This window comes from Bactrocera latifrons, unplaced genomic scaffold, assembly GCF_001853355.1.
Source record: "Bactrocera latifrons isolate USDA-ARS-PBARC rearing strain unplaced genomic scaffold, ASM185335v1 scaffold_182, whole genome shotgun sequence".
NCBI lineage: Eukaryota > Metazoa > Arthropoda > Insecta > Diptera > Tephritidae > Bactrocera > Bactrocera latifrons.
The window spans coordinates 14,827-34,275 of record NW_017535319.1 but is presented as its reverse complement, the minus strand read 5'-3'; the positions used below and the strand labels follow the sequence as shown (position 1 = coordinate 34,275).

Sequence of the window (19,449 nt, the reverse complement as noted above, 5' to 3'; positions counted from 1 at the left end):
ATTAAACAAATATTAATACTTAAGCAAATATTTAAACAAAATCTTGAACCAATCATTACAAATCAGAGAAAAAATGATAGTTCATGAATTTAATATATTGAGAAAGGTATATATATATATATATATATATATATATAAATAAATAAATGTAGATTTGAGCCAGAAATTAAAAAAAAGAAAAAATAAGAAATATTAAAATGTATTAATTCACAAAGAATCCAAGTTTGTTTATATTATCGCGTCAATATTACTAATTTTATATAAATTTCGGTAATTTTAGTAGAATTGTTGACAGAATTCAACTTTCTATTCTGTTGTTGTTGTTGTTGTAACGGCAGAATTCTGCCGAGTTGACAGTCCTTGGCCGGATAAAAATCCGGGTCCGTTCCGGTTTTCGTTGACCCGACTGTCGTGGGAACGTAATTTTCTCTTCTAAGGACAGTTGGTACATAGGTTTTTTTAGTTTTGAAGGAATATCTGCAAAGAGAATAGTGCGCTATTCCAATAATATGCAAATAAGAAATTTATTTTAACTTCGGTGACCCGAACTTGCCTTCTAATCATCGTTGCTAATTTTTAAATTTAAAAAACTTAGCACTAAAAATTTTGTATTCTCAGTTATACACTTATGATTAAGTATTTTAATCCAATATTTTTAATTAAGATTTTCGGGATTACAAAATGTAAAAAAAAATTCCATCAGTTATGGTTTTCCTTCTTCAAGAACTGAAAGTCACAGCAACCTTTAAATATCTTCAATTAAAATACATTTAACATTGTTTATATTTCCATTGTTACAATAATAACGCATTAAGTATTACGTTCAAATTAAATTATTTATTTGTGTACCATAATAAAATTTAATATCAAAATTATATCGGAAATTTCGGCATATATAAATCTTTACAAACATCTCGTCACTAGTTGAATGTCTTAACTTTTAAAATTTGGTAATGAAACAAGATTTTAAGCGCAATCCATAATTTGTATATCGAATAAAGGATCAAAAATATCTCAGAGCTTTTCATGATTTAAAATCTTTACGAAAAACTCGTCATCAATTGAACCCCGCACTCTTTATAGCAACTATGGTTGAAACTTGAATACATTGTAAATAAGTTTGTGTACAAAAGATGAGTTTTATTGATCAACTTCAAGAATTTCCGCATTGGGTTGAAGACACGCATCTCGTTCTTTGGCGCGCTTAACACTGCCAACAATCCATGCTTGTTGCTCTTTATTGCTCAACATAAAGAACTCCTCGCAAAATGCTTTAGCATTGTCGGCTGATAAGCATATTAATAAGCCACCAGAAGTTTCCACTGCTTTGCCACTTTTTAGCTTAAGATCTTGTCCCAGTATTTCACCAATTGTTACTACATTCGCTATAATCGGCAATTTATTTAATACAAAAGATAATTTATCTTTCTGGAAACAAGCGAGATTCTTTGCATGTCCGAGCAAACCAAAACCAGTCACATCAGTGGCAGCATGTGCTTTATATTTGTGCATAAGTTGAGCGGCAATCTTGTTGAGGAATGTCATTGACTTAACAGCGTTGTTGAAAGTTTTCCTAATGTCATTATCACTCAAACGTGCAGATATTTTAAGATATTTCTCATTTTTCTCCTCCATCCAAATATAGGCGTTGGTAGCTAGTTGTGTACCGAGTGGTTTAGTTAATATAATGGCATCACCATCTACAGCATTTGAGGGCATAATAATTTCTGCTTCAGTACAAAGTGAGCTAGCTATGCCGCCTATTATGCACCAAGGATTGTAAGAAACACTCTGCACATGTACACGAATTCCGACCTCCTTTGCCGATTCGAGAAATCCCTCAACTATTTGTGGTACGATAACATCCCTTTCCAATTCTGAAAATTCTGTTGAAACGCTAACAAGCATATTCAGTTTATCAAATGTCGTGACACCCACCGCATACATGTCGCTTACAACATTGGCTAAAGCTATTTTGCCCATTATTTTGGGATCATTAATTAATGGATAGAAAAAGTCAACAGTTTGAACGAGAAAATAGTTTTTGTGGCGAGCCAAAGGTATAACAGCACAATCCATTCCAGAACCAATAAATCCATCCTTATCCTTTTTGTTTTCATCGTGAGCAACTTTATGTAAAATGTCTGTTTCCTGTAGATACCTTAGGAGTACCGCTTCAGGCAACTTACATCCTCACCCTCTTAAAGTCGAGAAATTGGTGAGTCGAAAGTCTTTAGAAAGACCGTGATCAGTAGAATTAAACATTTTTTGATGTTTTCACGTGGTAACAGCTTAATGCAAACTTTAAAAAATATAAGGTTAAGGCGTTTACTTATTTTATTACTAGATTTGTTTGCATATGTTATATGATTTTAAATAATCTATTGTGATCGGTGTAATGTGCATTCTCAGTGATGTTAAGTTTGTTCGTCGTAGTAATTTAGGGATACATTTAATCGTAAACAACTCACAACAGCTCCAAGTAATATTTTCGGAGAAATGTTAATTTTCTTTTATACGGCGATGTTAAAGTCTGTATAATAAAAAAAATATTATGGAGATTCATTTAATAACAAATGCAGTAGTGTAGTTTTCAAATTTTCCGTCCCAAACTGCGTGGATGCTGTTATCAAGAGCCATTACAAATGTAGGTGTACACAGTCTGAATAACAATCAAGTAATTGAATAGTGTTGTTTATTGTGTAGGCCCATATAAAGTAATACCTTTACAATTGATAAACACATATTTATTTAATGTTAGAGAAATATTTTTATCAATTAAAATTTAATTTTCTTAATTTTGTTTGAAAATACAACTGTGGCTGAATTATTCGTTATATGGATTCGTTCTTCCGCATTCGTTATTTTTTCATTGTGCAAGTTTTCAACTGACAGTTCTTCATTCATTCYGATTTTGGAGTAAATTGAAAGTTAGTTTTTATTAAATTCGTCTCATTTATTAATCAAAGTTTTGATCAAATTCGTTGTTTTGGAGGTAAGGTAATAAAACTTAGTTTTTTAAAGTATTGAAAGGAAAATACTTAATAGTGCAATGTAAAGATAAAATAATTGATAACAACGATGCTGCATTACACTGTCGGTGTCGCGAATTATTAAAATAAAATTGTCGGCTATAAATATTTTCWTACATTGGAAACGATATASAATTGTTTATCATCCTATTTATTGTTTTCTCCACTTTCACTCTGTTCATCACAATACATACCTATGCTTCGATAGCCGCCATCGCGGTAAGTATGTATTTGCTTTTATCTCTTGTCACGGATTCGCTCGATAAGTTTTTTGTTGTTACATTCTCATATTTGCCGTCTTGGTATATTTATGACTCGCTACATATGTACCAACATAGGTAAAGTAGCGAGTAAACAGGCAATAAAACAGTTCAATGGCTGCGCAGTTAGCAGCGCAGTTGACGTAATATAAGCTGCATGGGAAAATCGACATTGTCGGCACAAGCCGTAATAGAGATGCAAACCAAAAATATACATCGATGTTTTTTCCGTTATGATGCATCAAAATGTTGCRTCGATGCATTTCGAGTGTTGCTGTAAATATCATGCAATATTAGGACTTCAACATCTTATTAATTATAATTCGATACTGTTTTCTAAAAAATTTTAAATACATATAAATCATATCTATTAGAACTTATTGATATTTTTAATTACATTACATAAACATTTTTATTATTTTCAGAAAAAAATTAAATTTGGGGCAGTTGAAGAAAAGTTACGGCTGTTCTGAAATGTGTGAAAATAATGAAGAAATTCGCTATATTTTGAAATTTTTATTTAAAGATGGGAAGAATGCCACGCAAGCCACCAATGCAATTTGTGAGGTTTACGGAGACGATGCTGTATCAGTTCGTGTAGCACAACAATGGTTCGCTCGCTTCCGTTCGGGAAATTTCGTTGTTAGAGATGCACCTCGCTCTGGTCGACCAATCGTTGAAAAAGTCGATGAAATTATGGAAAAGATTGACCWGGACCGTCACATAAGCAGCCATGACATCGCTAAGGAACTTAACATTCATTATCAAACGGTTTTGAACCATTTAAAAAAGGCTGGCTACAAAAAGATGCTCGATGTTTGGGTACCACAGGAATTGTCTGTAAAAAATTTAATGGACCGAATTAATATCTGTGATTCTTTGCTGAAACGAAATGAAATCGAACCATTTCTGAAGCGAATGGTAACAGGGGACGAAAAGTGGATAAAATACAATAATATGCGAAAGAGATCATGGTCTAAGCGTGATGAAGCTCAAGAAATGTATGCAAAACCAGTGTTGACGCCTCGGAAGGTTATGCTGAGTGTTTGGTGGGATTGGAAAGGAATAATTCACTATGAGCTACTAGAGCCTGATCGAACGATTGATTCTACATTTTACTGTCAACAACTGATGAGATTGAAGCAAGCAGTCGAAATTAAACGGCCAGAACTGATGAACAGAATCGTCTTCCATCAGGACAACGCTCGACCATACACCTCTTTGATGACTCGGCAAACACTGGGAGAGCTTGGCTGGGAAGTTTTGATGCATCCACCATATAGTCCTGACCTTTCACCATCAGACTACCATTTGTTTCGGCCAATGCAGAACTCCCTTAATGGAGTGAATTTGGATTCAAGAGAAGCCTGTGAAAATTACCTGAAGCAGTTTTTTACCGAGAAACCAGAAAAGTTTTACACTGATGGAATAATGTCTCTACCAGAAAAATGGCAAAAAGTGGTAGACCAAAATGGTACATATTTGGTTCATTAAAGTTCATTATAAATATAAAAAAAAAAATTTTCATTAAGTTAAAGTTTGATTAGAAATACGAAAAGACTTTTTCGACTACCCTATATTTATATTTTAAAAATATAAATTATCTTATTTACTGCTAACTATATACTACAATATTCAGTGTTTTCGTTTTAGTTATGTTTGGTAAATTTACTTGATGTAATGTGAAAAATATGTATATATTATATAAAAAAATTAACTAGACATTTAACTTATTGTGTATTTTCATATAAGCTCTCTCACATCCGAGGCTGTTTTTTACTGTTCATTGGATGCTTTTTTTTTACGTGGCGGGTCCCAAACCCAGCACACAACACTGTGGAGGGGATATTTCGCCTTCTCACTTGCCTCGCCTTCAAATGGATGATCTTTGATTACCCAGAGGGCACTTGGTCAAAGACCGGAAGTCATGAGCTGTTGGAGCCATATGTATAATCGTTTCTGGCTCCTCCCTAGTGAATGTCGATTAGAGAACTTTTCTCATTTGCGTGAACTTCTTCATATGACTCCGCCAAAAATATAACAGCCATTCCAGAACAAAACAATCCATACAAACCTAAAAAAATATAACGTTAAAACTGTTTGTTTATTTCATTACTAGATTTGCTTGCACATGTTATTTACAATATGGTTTTCGAAATCTATTGTGATTGGTGTAATGTGCATTCTCAATGATCTTAAGTTGTGTCGTCGTAGTAACTTAGGGATACATATAATCGGAAACCCTTACAACAGCTTGATGTAATATTTGTACAAAAAACAAGCATTATTATAGGGTTGTGTCAGTTTCCATTTACTGGTAAATTTACTTTAGATTCGGTAATACTATTTTCAATTTTTCCGTCCCAAATCCACAAACGTGGATGCTGTTAACAAGAGCCGTTACAAATTTAGGTGTACACAGTCTGAATTGCAATCAACTAACTGAATAGAGTTGATAATTGTGTAGGCCCATATAAAGTAATACTTTTACAATTGATAAACTTAAAGAAAATACATATTTATTTAATGTTAAATTCGTTAGAAACATTTTTAATCAAGTAAAATTTRATTTTCTTAATTTTGTGCGTAAATACACCTCTGGCTGAATTACTCGTAATACGAATTCGTTACTTCCACATTCGTTATTTTTTCATTGTGCAAGTTTTCTACCGAGGCAAGCTTCTTGTACAAGTACAGTTCTTGAATAAATTCATTCCGATTTTGTAGTGAAGTGAAACAGTTAGTTTCTTATTGAATTCGTGAAATTTATTAATCAAACTTTTGATCAAATTCGTTGTGTTTTTAAGGTAAGTTAATAAAACTTAGTTTTTAAAAGGAGAATACTTAATAGTGTAATGGAAAGATAAAATAATTGACACTTTCAACGATGCTGAATTAAACTGTTGGTGTCGCGAATTTTGCATATATATAAGTATATTGGCGCCAAAATTAATTACTGATGCTTTCACCTTTTATATGATTTTTATTAATCTCTAAACAGTGAAGACGTACAGCGACGTGCGAATTTTTCTGTGAGCTCTTAAAATTAAATTTCAAGTTATAATTTTATTTGTGTTTTAAAATGGATAAAAAAAAAGGAGCAGAGAAGGTATTTCGCGTCCCAGCAGATCAACATACTTTTGAAACGGATTCATCTTTTACTTGTGCATCAGCAGCAAAGTTGAAGAGTTCAAGTGATAATGAAATTTTGGTGGATTATAATTTTGGTTATTGCTTATTAGAATTTTGTTTTGTGTTTTAATTTCTTTGCATTAATGATCATCTGTGCTACTTGTAAGCAAAAAATGTCATAGTAAAACAAACTATTCTTAATATATAATTAAAAATCTCACTCCAAATCAAATTAGTTCAGGTACTTTTATGAATGAACTAAAAATTGATTACAAAAGTGTTCAATTGAGTCCTTAGCTAACAAGAGTGAAAATTATTACATTATACAAATTTAAAATATACCCCAAATAAATTATAGAATAAATGCCCATTGTAAGCTGTAACGCAAATGGAGGTGATGTTTACTATTATATCACTTGGTTTATTTTATTCTTATTAAATTTTGGTACAAATATTCTCGTACATTGAAAAYGATATACAATTGTTTATCATCCTATTTATTGCTTTCTCCATTTTCCACTCTGTTCATCACAATGCATACCTGCGCTTCGGTAGAATTGCCGCCATCGCGGTAAGGCGTTTGTTTTCATCTTTTGGCCCGGCTTCGCTCGTTGAATTTTTTTATTGCATATGTGTTACTTTCTCATATTTGCCATCATCATAGATTTATATATGTATGACTTGCTACCTATGTACCGACATAGGTAAAGTAGCGAGTAAACAGGCAATAAAACAGTTCAGTGGCTGCGCAGTTAGCAGCGCAGTTGACGCAATATAAACTGCAAGGGAAAATCGACATTGTCGGCACAAGCCATAGTACAGTTGAAATCAAGGATTGCAGAAGAAAGGTTTACTTAGTTCTAACTCTGGTGAGAAATTGAAAAATATTTAATTGTTTAATATATTACTGTTAACTGCAAGTAAATAAATGCTTAGTGAAAAATATTAATCAATTAGTGAGTGTTGTACATTTTAAAAATTGACATACGTAATGTGTGTATCTAAGAAGCTGTTTGCAATTAAAGTAATTTTGAAATCCCGCGCTATTTGTATGCTTCTTAACTTGATGAAATTGTACATCAAATAAAAAGTCGATTCAACGCATGGCAGTAGAATGTTGGTCTTTTATAATGTTGCTGTAAATATTATATATGCAGAATAATGCTAGATTAGGACTTCAACTACTTATTAACTATAATTCGCATAATTTCTATTAGAAATTATAGTTGTTTTTAAATACATTACATAAATATTTTTTATTATTTTCAGACGCAAGCTTTTGAGTTGTATTGCTAATTCATACATCACCTAAAGTAAAAAAAAAAACAGTAAATATGTCTGATAAACCAAAGCGTCCTCTATCCGCATACATGCTATGGCTAAACAGTGCACGCGAACAAATTAAGCGCGAAAACCCCGGTATTAAAGTGACTGAAGTCGCGAAAAAGGGCGGAGAATTATGGCGTGCAATGAAGGACAAATCGGTGCGTTGTAATAAAATTCCAGAAATAGAGAATCTTAAAATTAACTTGTTCTTTTTATTAATTATACCTTAATAGGAATGGGAAGCAAAGGCTGCAAAGGCCAAGGAGAATTACGAAGATGCTGTAAGAGAATTTGAAGCGAATGGCGGTAGCTCTGCAAATGGCACCACCAAGAAGCGTGGTAAGGCGGCGAAAAAACCCGCCAAAAAGAGCAAGAAGGCTGAATCTGAAGACGATGATGATGATGAGGACGAAGAAAGCGATTAATTTTAGATGATATACTAAATAAATCATAAACACATCTTTTCAATATACAGTAAAAAGAAGACCAGCTTGCCCATCTGTAACCATATCTATATATTCACACAATACATCTATATTCATATAGTATATGTCGTAAAAAAGTTGATTTTTTTTAAACAAGTTTGCACAAAATTTCAAGTACATGAAAAACAAAAAGAAATTCATGATATAAAAAGTCTTTAGTTGTAGTAAAAGTCATATGCAAAGTAATGTAAAATAAACTTAAATAAAAAAACTTATTACATGGAAAAAGAGCCATTATTACACTAAATAAGAGGTCGTTGAAGCCGTGAAGAAAAAATAAAAAGTCGAATATATATAACTGCATTTATTTACATATACATTAGTGTAGGTGTAACGAGAAAGGTTGTATTAATGCGAAAGGGTTTTTACTTGAAGAAAGTAAATTTTTATCTTTGTGTTCAATATTGTCAACCATTCAAAACAAAAAAAAAAATTTAAGCTGAAGTCCTCATATAATATAAGCCAAAAATAACTAATGTACCAATAATTGCACTAAAGGTACGAATTGTACGGAAACATTTCTTTTTTAAATTTTATTATTCAATATTGTACTAATTGTTTCACACAAAAACGAGTTATATAAACCCAATCGAAAAATGTTGAAGGAAATAAAACGTAATAATTTATTTATTGGAACGATTTATAATCCCTTAATAAAGAATTTTTGATTAGAAATAGTTTTGGACCCCTTGAGAGACGTGTCTCGCGTCCCCGCACTTTTATTAAATAAAGAAGTTAACAGACAGCGTGCTTCATATTTTTTTTTAACTAGTTTCATTTCTTCTTTCAGATTTAACATATTTAACAATAATATGGCATTAGAGTAGRAATCATAGTAATGAAAATTTATAAATAGAAATATACGAATATAAATACTTGTAAAATTAAATCAGCGTTGTAGTATGTTTTTAAAATCCAAATAAAGAAAAAATATCAGAAATAAATCACGTTAAATATTTTTTTTTACTATTCTTATTTGATATTAACGATATTTTATGTAAATGTTTTGATATCATGGACAAATATCGAAATAACTAAAATATTTAATTCAGCAAAGACATGTATCATATATATTATTTTCTTCTCTTTGCATTTAAATATTTTTATTTTACTTCGATATAAGCGCATATTAACAATATTAATATTGAAATAATTTATGCTAAAACATCAAATGTTCGTGGGTTTATCAGTTTAAATTCAAATACACACTTTCTCGATTGCTACAAATACGAAAATAAAGACGAAATAAAAAGAAAACATTGTTATAATATAGGTATTAGCAGTAGCGCTACTTACAATACCGCCCCCAACCAATAACATTTTTTTCGTAATTCTCGAACCCCAAACATTTTTGGCGAATAACAAAATTCCATTAAGATACGTCGTTTCTTTYTGCGCTTACTAATGCTCCTTGTATGCATGCGACTATTTATGTAATATAAAATTCAATTACGATTTAGCCAGAAGACAGCCTTCAAAACGAAATACGCTAAGCCTAAACAATAGACGATTTTTTCGCGTTGCAGGCGCTGTTCATTACTGATTTCAATGTTCAATACGCGACGATTAAGTTTGGCTAATTGCCGACGCAAATAGAGGATCTCTTCATGTGGTGTAAGCTCTCCCATTGGTGTACCTTCGCGATGGCTGACAATTGATGCATCGTGGTTATTGTATACTAATTGTTGCGAACGCTTGCTGGCACCACCCGTGGTCAACTGAAACATAATAACCAAAAAATTATACATATATATTAAATGAACCAAACTAAATTTTGCTTAAAGCACCAGCAAATCTTTTAAAGGGATTGTTTTCAAAGCATTTAGCATTTTACAAATTTTAGTTTACAGTATGGCAAATATGTAGAMAAATTTCTTCTTAGCAAAATAAATTGAAAAGCTGGGATTGTGTTTAATTTTCACAATGAATTTGATTGAAATTTTGTGTTAGACAGTTTTGAGTGTGAATATTCTTAACAAGTTTTTTTCCGTGAAAATATTATTAAGAGAATTATGTTTTTTAAAAGAAGAAGTAACGTTATCTTTTGTTGCACTGAAACTCGAATACCCTTCACAAATAAAAAGTTTCCAAACTAAAACTTGATCATCAAAACATAATCAGTCTGTTTATGTGAGAACTATTTGCTTGGTGGTCCGATATGAAAAATTTGTTCGGAGATTAWACCAGTATTAAAATGATATCACACTTCAAATATAATTATATATTTATACTATATAAAGCGTTTGTGAAACGGTTGTTGATTTACCCATATTACATTACAAATAATGCTTATTTTTTAAGCAAACTTACTTGTGAGTCAGATTCCACAGAATTAGARTCAGTGGGATGAAATCCGACTTGCGCATGGCCTATACCATTAGCGCGTACATAAGGAGGAGGACGTGTATCATCGTCGTCATCGTAATCGCCATCTTCATAGTCGGCTCCGTCGTCATATCGATGTGGTGAACACTCCTCAGAAGCAGACGGAAAATGGTGTTCATTCAATGTAATAACACGAGGTGGTGTCTGTACACGCATCATGCTCTCCGTTGGATTTTTTGGTAGAATTGAGTTTTCCAGTTGTATTTCTCGTGGTGCAGAGCGTGTCTCGAGATGTTGATTATGACCTAATACCACTATACGATCTGGTACGTTCATGTCAATTTTATCGTGATAATTCCATGAATTAATTAAACCATTTTGATTTGATAAGAGTAAATCTTCGTCAGAGAATTCTCCTGTTGCTTTAATGCGCTTCGGAACACGCATTTTGTCATTTATTTCATGTGCAAATTTAGCTTCTTTATAAATATCTTCATCCAAACCATTGAACATGCGGGTTGGCGATTGTGGTGTAGCCATTCTCAATAATGAGTAAACGTTTCTTTTCTTGGCAGGTTTTCCTTTGGTAAAGTTTCTGCYTGACACTCAAAGTTGTGTTGGTGTTTTTTCCCCCCCAAGATTATGTCACAATATGGGTCGTCGACACTGTACACAATTTATGACTATGTTGGATATTGTTTTCTGCAGCGGTGTTAGCAAATTTTACAGCAGCACAGACGGCAGACAGGAAGTAAACTTAAGTGGAATGTTTGTAAAAACAAAGAAAATTTTTGGTTTGACGGAAGAAACGGAAAATTTTTAGATTAACTACTGCAACAAATAATATTTTWATGTATTGAATTTTACTTTTTCTTGCTTACTTTCCGATTCTGTTGGAACAAAAAATATTAGGAAAACGATTCAATAATTTTCCAAATTTTCCTCTACTCCTGTTTTTGTTCTTTATTGCAATTGCGTGTATATTTTCTCAACTTACGAAATGCAATTATCTGACAGCACTAACAAGTTGCCAGGACTAAAAAATATTATATACTTTTTTAATAATTTGATTTATTAGAACTAAACTGTTAATAATAAGTATTTTATTAGTGAGTTAATGTATGATTACATAAAATTATGTAAAATTAATAGCAAAAATTTATTGTAACTACATATTTCCACCCATTTAACAAAATTAGATGATCTTTGTTAAAAAGTACATTAATTTTGCTGTTATTCAACACTAGTAATCCTAGAACTTTTCAGCTGCCTTTTTTGTTTGTTTCATTCACACACAAATGTTTCTTTCCACCACTAACCCCCCTGAAGATGCATTTTCTCTTTTCCTTTTATATACTCTTCCTTTTCGACGCTTACATATATTCATTTATTACAAAAGTCTAAGCGGCATCATTTTTGTGGCAAAATAATTTTAAATTCAAATTATTTGTTAAATTCTTAATGCATATTGRCCTTATTTCTTAACTGTGTGTTTAACGAATTTACTGTTAGGTAAATATATATTTTAGTTTTCGACCACTGTTTAGCGAATAAAAATACCTCGGCAGGGCCACAATACTACAATCATAAAAATAAATGTACAGTAACGTCGCCGTCGATTTTGTGTTGCGCGCGAAAGAAAATTGTGGTAGACAATCAGATAAATTCCAATTCAACTTGATAATTTGGATAATTTTTGTTTCGTATATTATTTTTAGAAAAAAAAAAATACAGTGATTGCGAAGTATAAATTTATGAAAAATGGAAGGACGGCGTACTCGAGGGCGCCCAAAACGCAAAGACGTTTCGGTAACGTTAGCAGCAACTGAAAAACCGAGCACAACAAGTACACATGTAAATGTGCCTACCAAGCGCAGCACGACTAAAACAAATGTCTCACCGGCAAGACGTGCATCGCCTGGGCGCACACGCCGCTCTTCACGTCCACGAACATCAATTGTGTCGTCAGCACCATCCACAACAACAATTTTGATAAGATCCTCTCCAGAAGCAAATCCTTCCCCCATTAAGGAGTTGAAAGAGGTAAGTTAAAAAAAAAAGTTTGTAAAAAATAAAATTATTTGTTATGTAATTAGACGCCGTCACCTAAAACAACAACATCCAAAACACGTATACCAAGTATAGTTGGTTCGAATCTGAATACWGGCGGTAGAAGCTCACCGCGCTTTGCAGCAAAGTCTACATCTTCTATACACAGCACCTATAGCAGTAGTAGCACTCAAAAAACTATTGAAATACGTTCAACAACATCTGCTTTGGATACTGAATTCCAAAAATTATCGGATTACATACGTCGATCTGTATCAAARGCCATTGATGGAGATAAGCGTGAAGGTACGCATACGCCAACAACAAACACTGAACTTGAAAGTCGATATAGCCGATCTGTATCACGTTCTATCTTCGATGATGGCGCTTCTTCTAAGGCAGAGTTTTCTGATAATGAAACAAATGGACGCACTGGTGAAGATGATGAAGAGGAAGAAGAAGAAATCGAGGAATACAAAAGTTTCAATGTTACCAGCCCGCATTCMTACTCTACTTCAGCAATTGGGAAAAACTGTCGTCAGTTAGAGATACCAASAGAATTTGGTGGTTGGATAGGAGCAACTCTTTTATTGACAGTTGGGCCATGTTTAGTGTATTATTTGCAATGGTGTTGCCAGAAAAATATTTGTGAGTTGAGAATGCCCTATACAGATATCTACTCGGTAAAAATGGACGATATTTGGAATTCGATTTTCTACGGTGAAGCTGTAATTGCATTTCTTATATTCAATGTGGGGGTAATCATATTATCGATACTGCTATGTGGAAGATACGTGTACTTGCCCACTGAACGCACCAGTCCATATTATCGACTTGAATATACGTTTAATGGATTGCCTATAGCGATAATAATTACATTGGCCCTTGGTTATATCCAAATTATAAACAAGGGTGTTATTGATTTCCTGCTATATCATCAACTACAATTTTGCGTTTACAGTTTTATAAATGCTTTTATTTTGGGATTTTGGGCTTACTTACGCTCTTTGGCAGTAGTAGGACGCGCAAATCGTGTACACGGAAATCTATATGGAAGAACCGGCAACTTTTTGGTGGATTACGCGCTAGGCAGACAAGTAAATCCAAAATGGTTAGATTTTATCGATTTCAAATTGGTTTTTTACCGTATGACTTTGCTTATGACACTGGTCTATGTGGAATGTTACTTAATAAAAATAGTAACGTTGCCTGACAATCCGCCTAGTGAAGATGGCATGTGGAGCGTGGTTATGTACTATTACAATAACACACGTTATGATAGCGCTGCTCTACTTACATCAGGTATGCTGTTAGTATATATTTGGGATGCTTTAATATTCGAGCATCATTTGGCCTCGTCATTTGAACTGCAAAGTGAAGGTTTCGGTGCATTGTTATTGCTACGTTATGGCGCTACGCCACACTTGCTGACATCTGTAGCACGGTACTTCTTTGAGCAACAACTTGGTCGTAATGWGCAAATGTCAACACCACTGGCTTGTTGTTTTGCCGCTTTTATACCAATTTCATTACTAATCACCGGTTTAGTGCTTAAACGTATAAGTAGTGCGGTCAAATATAAATATCGTGTAAACCCCAAAAATCCTTACTTTGACGGCACCGAAACTATACACACTTATCAGGGAAGACGTCTTTTACTCGGCCCGTTATGGGGTCGTCTACGTCATCCTAATTATGCGGGCGAATTAGTAGCGCTCTGTGCGTTGGCTATACCTTTGTTTGTGCGCTTTGCTTGGCCGCCACTYATTTGCATATTGCTCCTATGCATAGTGTTGTTGCATCGCACACAACGGCTACAAGCGCGCAATATGTCGCGTTATCATTCATCGTGGGTACGCTACTGTAACAAAGCGCGCTACTACATACTGCCGAAAGTCTATTGAGCGGTTAACTATAAGTATATATGCATAGATGGTGCAATGAGATTGCAAACAGGCAAATATTTACCCTAAGTTTAGTTTATAATACATTTATATAAAAATTATTTTAGTACAAAATTATAAATATAAAAAAATTTTAATTTGTCCCTTAGTTTAGTTTGTTTGTACTGACTATTATATGTATGCACTTATTAGAAAGTACTGTCTTTAAAAAATGTGRCATAATTAAGACGCGTGAAAAATCTAGTTTATATGATGTTCGTAATTATTATCATATTTTTTGTCAATAATTTAACTTTTGCATTTGTATATAAACCAAACTTGCATGATTTTGTGAACAACACAACACAACAAAAGCAWTTTTATGTGAAAGAGTTCATATTTTTGTATTGTCAACGACAACAGAAAATAATTTTAAAACTAAGTATATACAAAAAAGCAAGGTAATCCTTTGCAATAGCTCAAATGCAATATAATAATGATGTCAATATATAAATTTTATGCGGTCAGGAAAATCGAGTGTGTATACCGAAAGGCGGAAGAAGTATTTTTCAGCCTATTGCATATATTGACTTTTCTGTGGGCATTTAACTGGTAACTCTCTGCTCTAAGTGAATAGTTGATAAAATGGGAACGAAAAGCTCTTAATACGCCTTGCTGTACACTTCGATTTTTCAAACGCATTAATTCATAACACACGTACATACGATAAGTAATTTAGGTCACAAATGTGTGAGTAGGAATTATTTAAACCATACTGTCTTGATAGTTCGGTTGACGATATGATATTCATTGACCTAATTACCCTCTACACATACATGTGTATTTTATATAAAATATTCGTGATTTTCTCTTATAAAATTTAATTTTAAATTAGTTTTACTTTGTCTTAGCAGACTCGTACAAATCCGCGGTAATAATATATAATGTAACAATCAAAACATATAAAATATTTTGTTTTAATTTGGACTTGCATTTAAAATAAATAGTACTTCTGCAGAGTTATAAAATACCGCAACTAGCGCAGCGAATTTATTTATATTAAAATTTTTTTGAGAGAAAATTGGATTTCGATTCTGATATTAAATGAAACCAAAATTGGAATTTCAAAACTTAAATATTTAATTTTAGATCCCAATCGCGGTATGAATTTTTTGGTGAAATTTTTATTTTTTAATTTAATAATAAATATTCCAATTTTAATTCCGGTATTTATGATTAAMAATTATTTTTAATTAATATTTTCGGATCTACAAAATAATTTTTTTTCAATGCTAATTTGCAAGCCTGATTGTAAACTATAAACATGCAGACGATTTTGAATGGAAATACCTTTAATTATGTTTGCTTCAAAACATATTCGCAAAAAAAAAACCATTTGTCTTGGTGTTTGAATATTTTATTTGTAAGTTTTTTTATTTCAAAAGGACTCCATCCATTTTAAAGTTGCACTTAACGATTCGAAACAACCACTAAATTTAGTTTCCAAATACAAACAGCGATAAATAACATAATTTACAAAATATTAAAAAATAGCATATCATTTACTTTAAATTTTACTTCTGCATAGTAATTTGAGCATTTTCAAGCTTAAATATGTATATGTAAAATCTATTTTAGCGCAGACCACTTTACGGCTCTGCCAACCCAGTTGGTCAATAACGTACCCAATTAAATTAGCAAAGTTATTATATAAATTAAATACTAGGCCTAACGTTACACCTACAACTATTGTCTATTTCAGCAACTATATGTGATATGGCTTATATATTTACATAGCTATAACTTACTACATAAGAAATATTGAGAATATAACATACAGGTAGGTAGTGTATAGCACTACTTAGATCAAACTGGGAAACAAATCGTTAAAACTACCCTGCCAGCCGAAATCTTCAACACTCGCGTCGAACTGTTCTGTCGCTGTAGATGTTGGTGAACCAATAATCGATTCATAACCATGATCTGATGCGGTTGAATGTAATGACGGCGCAGGTGACTTCGCTAACGGACGTTTAGGTCGCAAGAATCGCTCTATGGGATCGAAATTAAAGTCATCGTCCGAATCATCGACAACATTGAGAAAAACATGTGAGGGTGTGGTTGCGGGTGTTGGATATTTTATTTCGTCACCCATTTGCGGTGTTACACCATCACAGTATATTTCTTCGACGGCCTCATTTACTGGCACCGCATCATCATCCATTACAATTGTTATAGAATTTGTTTTGGCATCGTATGTACCATACACCGTGTCCGGTGGTATTGTGTGAATATCAGATGCTTGTTGTATTCTAAATATTTCATTGTCTGTAGTTATTGCAGGCGTTGTTGTTGTTGCTGATGCAATTGTAGGATTACTATTTGGCATAGTCTTTAATTCATCATCTATCGCTGTTGGTGATTTATTTTGTAAACGTTTTGCATCATTTTTTCTGGATGATGTCCATGTTGTATCATTTAAGCTGACACTTTGTGTGTTTGTATATTGGCTGGGTTCCAAGCACTCTGTTTTGGCCCCCACCACTGATCCAAGCAGTCGCTCTGCGTTGCTTGCAACTTTGGCAACATTTTCATTGCACGCTCCATCACCAGCTTCCATGTCTGCTGCGATATCGGCCAAGAGGCTTTCGGCAAGCTCTTCCAATTTGCTCGCGTCGAATTCTTCGTCGACGAGGAGCATATCTTGAAGAGTAGGCAAAGTGCAATAATCCTCCACAGTGACGCTACCGAGTTGCTCTTTTTCAGTTGTTCTTCTGTCGACTGCAAGTCCATTTGAGTTGATCCCTGCTGCAGAGGGTCAGTATATATGGATACTGCAGATCCATTGAGTATGGACTCACAGCCGGCACAAGTTTCAACTGTAGTTTTAGCATTCAATTTGGCTGCATTACTGGCGAGTTGCTCTTGTTGTTTCTTCTGTTGTTGTTGCACTTCATTAAGTTTTTGACGCAGAAGTTCCACTTCCATATCCAATTTGCGATTTTTCTCAAGAAGTGATTCATTGATGGCTTGTAAGCTTTCACATTTATTTTGCAGAATTTCTGTTTTTTGTGTCAGTTCATCAATTTCATGTTCCATGTCTTCCATACGTGCTTTCTTACGGTCGCGTGATGTTTGTGCGGCTACACGATTTTTCAATTTTCTGCAATTATTTTTTTTATACATTAAAAAAGTGATCATAATTTAAAAAATAAAACCTAGACTCACTTTCTTTGAATTTTCTCTTCCCAAGTTAGGTGGTCAAGGCGACGCTTCTTGCCCCTGGGCGCTGAAGCACCATCCTCAACCACCGCATTGGCATTAATTGTTCCTTGCGATGACGTGGTCAATGGTGCTGGCCTTATCTTTGGCAATGTTATGGTTGGGGTGTGTGATATAGCCACGTACTTGGGCACAGTAATAAAAACGGCTGGTGCTGTGGCTGCCATAGTGTATTCCGTTTGAGTCCGCTTTACTTAAAGGTCCAACGAGTTCTCAACCAAATAAATTTTTCTGTATGGTCTTATCCGAAGTAATGTGATTTTCTAATGAGGCATTACAGCTTCGTCGACTTTAAATTGTAATTCCTTTTCTCTATTTCATGTTTACACTTTCGCTTATTATTTATGACTGACGTGTCTTTAGTAAATACTTTTATCCAATTTGTGTTTACGTTTATGTAGAGTTAGGTTCTGCTGCATTTCTCAAGCCTTGACTTTTTCTCCTGGACTTTACATGACAACGATATGGTACCTATAAAAAATTTTCGTGTTTCACTAATCGCTGTCGTGTTCAATTTGAACTGGTGATTTGTAATCTTTGTACTCGTAGTTTTTTTACACATTTTTTTTCACTTTCTGACTTGGTGTTTTCTGATTGGTCGTAGCAAATCGGTTTTGGACTTGATGATTCATTGGAGAAGGTATAATACGTTCTCTGATAATAACAAGAACAGGGTTGTATGAAGTAAAAAAATATGTACTATATTATAATAATTACAATTTTTATATATATTAAATTAATTAAAAATCATACCTCAAAATTAGTTGTGATTAGTTGTGTTAGTGATTTTAAGTATATCAGACCATATAGATTATAAATGTAATATATGCAAATATGTATACGTATATTTCTGTTGTGTGCTTTTAAATATTGAACATTTTACACCCTGTGATCAATAATAATATTTTTGATCTTCTACAATCTTTTCCAGGGTTGCATGCCTCTGTTTTCGGAAAACAAATTCCGAAAAAATGCGCTACGCGATTTTCGGAATAGTTTTTGTTTTGATTTTTGTCTTTATAAAATTCCTTAATCCGGAATTGAGTTATTTATATATACAATGAAATAATAGTGCCTGGAAGTGATAAAACAAATATATACTGTAAAAAYTACCTCAAATATGAAAGGTTATTCAATTTAATTATCTGAAACCACTTGTTTGTTACTAAAGCGTCTCTTCCAAGCAACATAAGTGTGTATGTGGAAATAGATGGTAAATTTATAAGAAAATTAAAGGAATGTTGGCAGAATAAATTTGTGTAGTTAAACATAAAGCGATACAAATAGAAGTTTTTTTATATAAACTATTTCGTGTAAGGATTAATTAATTATTGGTTAGCTTGTATAAGCGTTGCAGCTATTTTCTACATGCAATGTTATAGGAGAAGGGGATGATTGTGCGCGGGTGAAAATGTCTGACACAGGTGCACGCAAGTTAGCCAAGTGTAACATTACAGGTGGCCCGCATTTAAAATATTTTACAAATATGTACATATTTTTGGTCACAAGCAAAATATTTTGTTTTATATAAAAACTCTTAAATTGCTTCCAGAATTTAAACACAAAATGTTAAGTGAATTAAGAGATGAAAATTGTAAATTCCAATTAGAACRTATAACATAAAAATATATTTTGTTGAACTAACTATTAGTACGATTGGTAGCAACTAATCGTA

General features: G+C 33.1%; 5 protein-coding genes across 8 annotated transcripts; 2 read left to right on the top strand and 3 right to left on the bottom strand.

Annotated features, from left to right (window-relative positions):
- Positions 1–817: 817 nt before the first annotated feature.
- On the bottom strand, positions 818–2,356 carry LOC108967278 (selenide, water dikinase 2). Its single transcript, XM_018930584.1, has one exon. It carries the CDS (start codon positions 2,077–2,079, stop codon positions 1,141–1,143), a length of 939 nt encoding a protein of 312 aa, XP_018786129.1. The 5' UTR covers positions 2,080–2,356; the 3' UTR covers positions 818–1,140.
- A 3,630-nt stretch (positions 2,357–5,986) lies between these two features.
- Positions 5,987–8,980, top strand: LOC108967305 (high mobility group protein D). The gene is made up of 3 exons (XM_018930616.1): positions 5,987–6,099; positions 7,694–7,908; positions 7,984–8,980. Exons 2-3 carry the CDS (start codon positions 7,759–7,761, stop codon positions 8,173–8,175), a joined length of 342 nt encoding a protein of 113 aa, XP_018786161.1. The 5' UTR covers positions 5,987–6,099; positions 7,694–7,758; the 3' UTR covers positions 8,176–8,980.
- Positions 8,981–9,320: 340 nt separating this feature from the next.
- LOC108967304 (transport and Golgi organization protein 11) lies at positions 9,321–11,581 on the bottom strand. Of its 3 annotated transcripts, none has more exons than XM_018930614.1 (3): positions 11,428–11,581; positions 10,546–11,316; positions 9,321–9,953 (listed from the first exon to the last, which is right to left on the bottom strand). In XM_018930614.1, exons 2-3 carry the CDS (start codon positions 11,098–11,100, stop codon positions 9,681–9,683), a joined length of 828 nt encoding a protein of 275 aa, XP_018786159.1. In that variant the 5' UTR covers positions 11,101–11,316; positions 11,428–11,581; the 3' UTR covers positions 9,321–9,680. The 3 variants fall into 3 exon arrangements, with proteins under 3 accessions (XP_018786159.1, XP_018786158.1, XP_018786160.1); XM_018930613.1 differs by having other exon boundaries at positions 11,442–11,581; XM_018930615.1 differs by lacking the exons at positions 10,546–11,316; positions 11,428–11,581 and adding an exon at positions 10,023–10,177.
- A 356-nt stretch (positions 11,582–11,937) lies between these two features.
- LOC108967303 (lamin-B receptor) lies at positions 11,938–15,528 on the top strand. 2 transcript variants are annotated; one of them, XM_018930611.1, is made up of 3 exons: positions 11,938–12,072; positions 12,280–12,603; positions 12,657–15,528. In XM_018930611.1, the coding sequence occupies exons 2-3, from the start codon at positions 12,322–12,324 to the stop codon at positions 14,511–14,513; spliced, it is 2,139 nt and encodes a 712-aa protein (XP_018786156.1). In that variant the 5' UTR covers positions 11,938–12,072; positions 12,280–12,321; the 3' UTR covers positions 14,514–15,528. The 2 variants fall into 2 exon arrangements, with proteins under 2 accessions (XP_018786156.1, XP_018786155.1); XM_018930610.1 differs by lacking the exon at positions 11,938–12,072 and adding an exon at positions 12,087–12,208.
- A 359-nt stretch (positions 15,529–15,887) lies between these two features.
- Positions 15,888–18,355, bottom strand: LOC108967302. The gene is made up of 3 exons (XM_018930609.1): positions 17,721–18,355; positions 17,356–17,655; positions 15,888–17,308 (listed from the first exon to the last, which is right to left on the bottom strand). The coding sequence occupies exons 1-3, from the start codon at positions 17,939–17,941 to the stop codon at positions 16,354–16,356; spliced, it is 1,476 nt and encodes a 491-aa protein (XP_018786154.1). The 5' UTR covers positions 17,942–18,355; the 3' UTR covers positions 15,888–16,353.
- Between the last annotated feature and the right edge of the window lie 1,094 nt (positions 18,356–19,449).

Bases quoted from the DNA above. Each gene is read 5' to 3' on its own strand.
- LOC108967278 (XM_018930584.1), bottom strand. From the start codon at position 2,079: ATGGATTGTGCTGTTATACCTTTGGCTCGCCACAAAAACTATTTTCTC.
- LOC108967302 (XM_018930609.1), bottom strand. From the start codon at position 17,941: ATGGCAGCCACAGCACCAGCCGTTTTTATTACTGTGCCCAAGTACGTG. The intron at 17,656-17,720 runs GTGAGTCTAGGT...AAATAATTGCAG, and splicing joins GAAGAGAAAATTCAAAGAAA to AAAATTGAAAAATCGTGTAG. The intron at 17,309-17,355 runs CTGTGAGTCCAT...TATATACTGACC, and splicing joins ACAGTTGAAACTTGTGCCGG to CTCTGCAGCAGGGATCAACT.
- LOC108967305 (XM_018930616.1), top strand. From the start codon at position 7,759: ATGTCTGATAAACCAAAGCGTCCTCTATCCGCATACATGCTATGGCTA. The intron at 7,909-7,983 runs GTGCGTTGTAAT...ATACCTTAATAG, and splicing joins GTGCAATGAAGGACAAATCG to GAATGGGAAGCAAAGGCTGC.